At 34.8% G+C, this 8,690-nt stretch overlaps 1 protein-coding gene and 1 long non-coding RNA gene across 3 annotated transcripts in view; one reads left to right on the top strand and one right to left on the bottom strand.

The window, feature by feature from the left end:
• Positions 1–2,814, top strand: part of LOC106778618 (mucin-5AC-like) — a 3,843-nt gene extending 1,029 nt beyond the window's left edge. Inside the window, exons 2-5 of the mRNA XM_014666604.2 lie at positions 862–951; positions 1,135–1,431; positions 1,540–2,568; positions 2,678–2,814. Of these exons, the coding sequence (XP_014522090.1) occupies positions 862–951; positions 1,135–1,431; positions 1,540–2,568; positions 2,678–2,730 (1,469 nt within the window). The 3' untranslated portion in view covers positions 2,731–2,814. The remainder of the gene's footprint in view (positions 1–861; positions 952–1,134; positions 1,432–1,539; positions 2,569–2,677) is intronic.
• An 831-nt stretch (positions 2,815–3,645) lies between these two features.
• LOC111241264 lies at positions 3,646–5,030 on the bottom strand. 2 transcript variants are annotated; one of them, XR_002667139.1, is made up of 4 exons: positions 4,592–5,030; positions 4,399–4,497; positions 3,989–4,126; positions 3,646–3,884 (listed from the first exon to the last, which is right to left on the bottom strand). It is a non-coding gene; the product is annotated as an uncharacterized LOC111241264 (long non-coding RNA). The 2 variants fall into 2 exon arrangements; XR_002667138.1 differs by having other exon boundaries at positions 3,646–4,126.
• Between the last annotated feature and the right edge of the window lie 3,660 nt (positions 5,031–8,690).

Here is an 8,690-nt window from a genome sequence, read left to right as displayed (position 1 = left end):
GTTTTTGCCACATGGACGTGTCAATGTATCGCTGTCCAATTATATTGCATCATTTTACAAATTAATGACATAACACTATATGAAATTAATGTATATGACACATTGGATTAAGGTAGTGGTACTCAATATTTAACTGAAGATACTTATACTCAATATTTAAGTGATAAGTAATGATAGAATGATATACTTTTACATTCATTCATTTGAGAGACATTATAATGATAGACTAATTATAAAAGAGTGAATTTTTTATATTTTTTCAAAAAGAAAATAAATATGGTACTTTAACACACATAAATTTTTTACATTCTTTGACACTACAATTTATTATTTTATTTTATTTTTAAAAAAAATACAAAAATTCATTATTTTACCCTTATATTATGTCTCAAATGAATGTAAAAGTATATTATTATATTATTACCTAAAAAAAAGTAAAAAATAAAAAAAATAATATAAAAATGAAGGTAAGAAATTTATGTAGATTAAAGTATCATTTTTCTTAAAATATTTATATGTATATGCAGTGTTTGAGTTTGTTGATAGATGTACCTTAGTGGCAGAGGTTCAATGGTTTTTCTGGTTCTGGCCAGGTCAAATTACTAATTTAAGGAGTGGTTATTTGTGAGGTTTAGTAGTAAGGAAAATGGTTAGTGTACACGTGTGGAAAGAGACTCCATAGGTGAAAGTTTTGGGAGGTTATTCAACATTGCAAACTGCAAGAACCCCGGAAGCAATTGCATGAGCACTGTTCGTTTTTTCTGTTCAATTTTTGCCTCTTATTGTCCACGGATACACCAAAATATAAAAGCAGAGTTATTGCAAGGTTGAGACAAATTGTGTTCTGGCTTTCATACACAGAAATGGCTCAACTCGAACGCCCCCAGAGACAGCTTGAAACTACTGCAAAAGCTCCCCCTGCCATCCACACTATGGAACAACTCCTCCAAGGTAATCATCGTTTCCTCATACCATAATGTTTTTCCATGCACGTCTACTCAAGGTAACTGTTGCATTATTTCCTTTTCAATGTGATTTCTGATAACACTATATATGGTATGAAAATGTTTACAATGAAATGGACAAAAAGTAAAGTGTTTTGCTTATTGTTTATGGTTTGATTTGAATATACAGGTGAGTCCTCAAAGTCTAGTAAGAATTCACCAACCTGCTCCTCTTCCCCTTCCTCCAACTTGTCTTCCCCCAGCTCCCCTTTCTTCCAAAGGTTGAGATCTTCTCATGACTCAGAAGACGATCATTCCCAGAATCCCAAAAAATCAATTCTCACCAAAGTCAAGGAGAAGGCCAAGAAACTTCGCCACAGCCTCAGCAAGAAAAAACATGAAGATGGGAACCTCAGTAGTCCATCATCTGCTACTGCCGCAGAAGGTGATGGAGCAGAAGAAGATGCTGAATTTCTCGGAGCTCCTAGTAATATACATCCTCATACAACACCTCATTCATTGTTTTTCACAAACCTTTATCTTTTCTTCCTCATCCTTAAAATCTAAAATTGTTTTCTCATTGTTAACATCTCAGTGTACGAATCAGAGAAGACATCTACTGGGTACAAACCAAATGCAAAGCAGATTCCTAGTCCAAGAGCAAATCCTATGATCCCTGAGAAGCATGTTGTATCAAGCAGTGACAAACACGTAGTCGAACAAGATCATGAAAGGTCACTGTACCGATCCTTATCCAAGAGAACAACACACCCCGCAACAATAATAACAGCCACCACCCCAAATGCTACCACTGCTTCTGTTACTAATGTTAACGTTAATACTCATCCTAGTACTCCTTCTCCTCTAAACAAGACAACCACTGAAACGACAACACCTAAACTGTCAACAGTTCGGACTGAAAAACCAGATGTTGCACATGCAACCTCCAAAGTTCAAGGTCTCACTGTGTCCAAACCCTCAGAGCTTCATGATCATCCTTCACCATCATCACCATCATCATCATCACCAGCAGCATTTGCACCAAAAACAAGTCGCAGCAATTTGTCCTATTCTGCTCCTCGTACTCCCCTTGCAAGAGTAGCAACTTCTCAGTTTCCTACAACCACTCCGCGAACTACATCAGCTCCAATAACTTTAGCACCATCAGCTGCTACTTCACTGAGTGGGAAGAACACAAGCCCCACCGCGCAAATATGGGATAAGGGTGTGTCCATGAAAGAGTACTTCTTGAACAAACTGGAGCCGGGGGAAGATGAGAAGGCGTTGTCTCAGGTGATATCTGAAGCAATGAGTCCTCGCAAAACTCCTGGTGATGCAGGCGTGATGGAGAAGGTGAGAGAAGTTGTCACTTCTTTGCTCCGAACTGAGGAACCTGCAAAATACGCAGACGCAACTAATGTTGCTACTCCAAGTACTACTCGCTTGTCACCTCAGAGCAGTACTCGCTTGTCACCTCAGAGCCCACTATCTATCAACGCTTCCCGCGCTCCATCTCAAATTCCATCATACTCCAATGCTTCTCGTGCTTCGTCTCAAATGCCAGCATCTACTAGTGTTTCTCGCACTTCATCACAAGTCCCTATATCTTACAACGCTCAGCAAGGTAACACAGCGATACCGGTTCAATAGTTATCTATCTCCTCTTCACGCAATTTTGCAATATGATATTGTCTATCTCATTGCTTTTGATCCCTGTTGTTCTTGAAATGCAGACTATACAGAGGCCCAAGAAGAAAACCATGGCCGAATTCTTCAGGCAAATTGAAAACCGCCAAAACGTATTTCCTACCCAATTTTGTGTTCAGCATTTTTACCTATGTATATGCATGTACCCGACAATCGTGCGTAATTTCAGTGTATTTTTAAATTTAATTTGTATGTAATAAATTGTGTTGTAAATTTGTATTACATTATATATTACACAATCAGTCTCATGTTCGCTACAGAATATTCTTATGAGAATGAATAAGAAAAGTATCCACTTTTTCATACTCACTTCTCCAGGTAGTAGTCATCAATGATTTGTTTAATTACTATATATGCGAACTTCATTAGTTGTTTCTGTGAATTTAAGGAGGACTCAGGTAAGGAGAAGTACGTGTCAGACAAGTGTAGGGGTTTTAAAATATAGTTTCTTTCAGAATCTATGTTTAATTTTAATTTTACATATGAAAATAGAACCCATGCTACTCAGGCTTAAATGTCAAACCATGCATATGAAAATAGAAAATTGAAGCGTACATGCACACAAAAAGAATTTTCCACGGTATAATTTCTCGCATGAAATGATATCCACCAACTACGCAAATGTTAGTCGTGAAAAATAAGGTGTATATATTCTGAATCCTATTCGGATGTGCTAGAGCAAGTTAGCGTCAAACTGTAGCAGCATTACACAAGCAAACCAAAAAACAGAGCCACACTAGATTTATCTTTCAAAATAGTTCGCGAATCAAACTTGACAATTAGAGGAAATGCATGTTCGTCATCACAAGATTAGAAAATATTCATCAATTTTGTCAGTCAATTTTCAGAATAAAATTAGTGATGAACAATGTATCGAAAGATTAGTGCCAAGTGATGGGTCCTCCGTTAGCATGGGAACCCTCATGTCATGGCAATTGAATCATGAATGCTAAAACCATAATTTGAGTATCTTGGTTAGAGATTAAAAATCACATTGTCTACTAAAAACGTTGTCATGGTTATCAAATTCCATACGTACACAAGGTGAGAGAGTCAGTAAAATATCAGCAATCACATAAAAATATCTTAGATTAGCTGTCATTTCAAGATTTTGGATTCTATATCTTCTAAACTCAAGCCTTTTGTCTCCGGGACAGAAAAGATAACGAACAGAAGTGATAGAATAGCAATAGCCCCAAAAAGGAGAAAAAGGTTTTCTGCTCCTACAAACTCCTGCAGCAGAAATCAGTGCGGATTATAAAGAACAAGAGCAGTCATACTAAAATGATAAGTTTATCCTGAATAGAAAAACAAAACAAAAGTAAAGAATCTAAAACCTTTAATGGAGATAATGCAAAAGTGACTACAACATTTGAAGCAAAGTTGGTAAGAACAGCCAGACTAATCCCCTTTTCCCTTGTGCGAAGTGGGAAGATCTCTGATACCATTAACCAACTTATGGGCCCAAATGATATCTGCAATGCAAATGCAATATGGCATAATTAACCGCAGTATTAGGATCAATTGAGTTGATCTCATAAACAATAGCATTAAGCCAGAATTTTTATTTGTGGCTAGGAACTTTTCTGGAAGCAGTGGTCTCTCAATGCATGTCAACCTATGGTCGTTTTGTATCCAAAATGTATAGCTAAAATTAATGAATACTGTAGAAGAAGTTCATCTCCAGGTTGAATATGATAATGAAAGAAGCAGGACCAATGACCAAAGTTGGCCAGGAGACATTTACCTGGTAGCAACCAACATAAAGAAGTAAAAGCTCCAACAGCAACAAATGGGAAGCCTCCAAGAAATTATAATAAGCAGAAAGGAGAACTAAAGAGAGGGCCTGCAACAATTGAAGAAAACCAAATAACCATTTGCATATGACAAGTTGCAGAGTATTAAGAATCTTTTAGTTTAATATGAGGTGGAATTCCTACAATGCCACTGACACCTCCAATCAGCAGAGGCCACGAGTCTCGAATTTGTTGAAATGTGAACTGGCTTTATGGTGTTTGAACTGATTTTTAAGGATAGAAATATGTACTGTGTGATGTGGGAGGTATATTTCATTGGATCTTCCTGTACTACTTTCTTTTTCGTTTAGGAGGTTTGATGAGCATATCTTCATTTCAATTTATATTGCGCTGCCTAGATTCCACGACATTATCAGTTGGTGGTGGTGGTGAATGGTTGTAATTTTAATACCATCAAATTTGCTTTTATGGCCCTGAAATATACTTATGAATTTTTTTTTTGTAGATTGAACCGTGATAACTCTTCATTTTTACATATTTTTCTTTGTTAAAAATCTTTTCTCAGGGTTCTTTAGTTTCTAATAGTTTAGAATTAGGTTAGTTTTAGATTTTTTTTTTAAAATTGTAGTTTTATAAAATTGTAGTTAAAATTAGATTTTTAGGAGTATTTTTTTAGTTTTTGTAAATAATTAGAAAATTAGTATTTTCTGAAATTCATTCAATAAAAATGTTTTATTATTCAATAAAAATGTTTTATTTTAATTAGGTTTTAATCACATAATTTTTCTTCTTAATTGCACTTTAACCTTTTAATTCATTTTTTTTTTTAGATTTGAATCTGATTGGGCTTGGAAAGTTGGCAGGAACCTTGGATTGTTTTGAGCTGAAGAAGAATTTGAGCTTTACTGCCACTAGTTGGGCCACTGCAATGCTTGGAGGATTTAATTTGATTTGGGTCGTCACTGGAAGCTGCTACCCTGGAACGCTGCAGCAAATATGGATTGAGTCACTGAATAAAGAAAATCATTGGGCTGGTAATGTTCTGATTTGGAAGAAACTTGATCCGCTGATTGGCATACACACTGATGGGCTGCGGGATTGGACTTCCATTGAGTGAAACGGTGCGTTTTGAAGTGGTTTGGCTGCAGCTTGAGGGGTCTCGTTTCCTTACTTTCATTTGGCAAAGGCTCTCAAACATTTACTTTGGGAAGAAAAGAAGAAAAAGAGAAAGCACCTTGGAGCTAGGGCTCGTGTCACTTACTCGGAGAAGAAGCTGACTAGTAAAGACGAAGAGGTGATCGGAAGGCTTGAAGAGGAGATTGAACAGGCGAGTATCTGTGATCGTCCGATGGAGAAAGCAAACGCCTAAGTGAAGAAGGTTTCTCTTTTACAAATTTTTTTCTTTTCTTTGTTTTAGTTTTCAGACCCTATATAAAGGGGTTCTTCCATGTAAATGTAGAGAGACTTATAGAGACACGTACTTTACTTTACTCTTCAATTCTTCGTTCTCTAGTTTAGGGTTTTATTCGTTTTTCTTATAGTAGAGATATTGTGTTCCTGATTCTGGATTTTGCTGATGAGATTCATGGAACCGTGACAATCTGTGAGCTTTTCATTCGGTGATCTCCGGTATCTTGTTTGTAATTCACTTTTCATGTTAATAAAGTTTTGTTCTATGTTGTGTTTGTAATCTTGTTTGCGTTGATTTTGTTCTTTGCTTTTGATGTTTGTAATGCTTTTGTTTAGAAAATACTTTGGATTCTTTGCATCTCTATAATTCCTTTTGGAATTAAACGACTCCACAGTGAGCGTAAATGAACGGGATGTCTTCCCGAGCTAGAGAAGAGTTCAATCAATAAAAAAATATTTCAATTCATATTGTTTTAGTTTCTGTTTGTGAATTGTGTTTGTGGATTTGGAATTGAATCTGTTTTGATTTGGTAAATCAATTGATTGTTATTCATTTAAAGTTCTATATTAGAACTTGAGACCCCCGAGGTGGGCAATTTATGAACGGGATGTCTTCCTGTATAATAATAATTCAATTGATACACCATTTCATAATTCAATTGATACACCATTTCAAGCAAATTTAGTTCAGCTTTGTTTCTTTGATTTTTAGTTTCCTATGCATAGTGATTAGATACATTAGCATAGATAATGAGATTTTCTAATCTTTCTTTTGGCTGTGTTATGTGTGTATATCTTTCATTTTCACTGAATTGATTTCATTCATTTCTCAATCATTTTATAACAGAACTTTACAATCATAATTTTCAGCTTCAAACCAAAGTTTCAGCAATCCCAACATTTCAAAAACAACCAAATTCAATTAAATTCAGCAATGAACACATTAAAGAAAGAATAAGTCAGTTTCAACCTCACAGGAATATGTGTTTGCACTCAAATTCACTCAACTGTTTAAAGGTGTCCTGTTTCACTCAAGCATGACATGCTAACCTCAACTCTCAATTTTGAAAAGATTCTAAGTGACCATGCTCAGCCCTTGGTTTCATCTAGATCAATAGGTCTTAATGGCTTGTAATGAGATGGTATGAAAGGTCACAAAACGCAAGGCTAAGTGGAAATAGAAACTGGAAGAGAAGTAAGGAACCTATAACTCAATGCACTCTATGTTTAACTATGGCCAATTCAATTTCTTTGCTCTTTCTCTCTGGTTTTTTTCAACTTGTTCAGGTCTCATTTTCAATTCTTTTGCATTTTAGCTCTTTTTCCAGACCTGCTCTTTTCTTTTTTTTTTTTCACACAACCAGATTTGCCAACTATTATTCTTTTTCTTTTTCATTCATGGCCTTTCTTCTTCTTTTTTTTATTATGGTACTCACCAAGTTCCAGATCCTCACGTCCTCTCACAGGTTTCTATGGGTTAAGTAATTGATGGGAAAATGGTTTGTAATGAATGGAAACAAAAATAGGCTATGGCTCAAAAATAAGGTGCAATGGATAAAACTGTAATGAATAAAATAATTTGGCTATGGATGGAGTGAAAAGAATGCCTAAATCACATCTAAAGTCTATCAAGAGCAAGTTTATCACAAAGAATCAATGCAAAATCAGAGTCAAAAGCTAAACATGCATGAAATCACTCAAGAAAGACAAAAACTGGCCCAAAATCTCTCAAGGTTCAAAAATTGCTAAAACTGACTTGCTACTTACTTCTGTGCAAAAATTGCTTTATTGGAATGAACTCAGATGCAAAAAGATAATGCTAAGACTACTTCTATTTGAATCTAAAGCAAAGAACTACAATTAACAGTGCTAATTAAAGGAAATGAATCAAGAAATGAAGTAAATCAACAAGACGTGAATAGAAGCATGAAATGGAACCTAACAGAATCTAGAAAAGTCTAAAAGCTATTTACAATCTATAAAAGCTAACTATACTCAACTGGAATCTAAAACAATGCTTACCTAAAGCTTCTACGAGAGAAAGACAGCTTAAAAGAATTCCTATACTAAAGCTCTATAAAAGAAAACAGCAAGAAGGAAAGAAAAGAATCTAAACCAAAGCTAAGACAACTATATTCTACCTAAAACAGGTCTACAAAAGAACACAGGAAATAAGAGCCTAAACAAATCTAAAGAATAGAAACAAGAACTATGCAAAGGAAAAGAACAACTTAAAACAAGTTCTAAAGTAAAAAGAACCTAAACAAATCCTAACAGAAACAATGAATAAGAAAAGAACAATTTAGAAAAATACGAAAAACCAGAATAAGACTAAATAAAAAAAACATAGAACAGAACCTAAAAGAAAACTAAAGCTGGAAAATGAAATCAGAAGAATCTACAATTCTAAAACAGTATCAGAAAGAAGAAAGAAATCTCAATTAAAGACTACAACCAAATCATAAAACTAAAATGAAGAATAGAAACTAATCAAGAGCTTAAAACAGATCAATAAACGAACATAAAGAAGAGAAACAAGAAACTAATAAAAGCTAATGACTATAGCAAGAGTCTAAAACAGTTAAATGCTAAAGCAATGAAACAATACTAACAGAAAGAATAAGAATGAATGAAAGAATTTCAAAGACCTAAAAGCTATTATCTACAAAGCTAACAACTAAACTAAAACATATCAGTAACAAGAATAGGTATTTACAGACCATAGCAAGAATAATAGACTACACTAGGTATTTATAAGCTCCATCAGATGCTAAAAAAAAAAAATTACCCTATTTTACTACTAAAACAGATGCTAACAGCGTTATTTACATCAAAACCACAAAATTTTAAACCTATACCTTCCTACCCCCAC

This window comes from Vigna radiata, chromosome 2 (genome assembly GCF_000741045.1).
Source record: "Vigna radiata var. radiata cultivar VC1973A chromosome 2, Vradiata_ver6, whole genome shotgun sequence".
NCBI lineage: Eukaryota > Viridiplantae > Streptophyta > Magnoliopsida > Fabales > Fabaceae > Vigna > Vigna radiata.
Note: the sequence above shows the minus strand (reverse complement) of the source record. Positions and strands in the feature narration are given on the sequence as shown.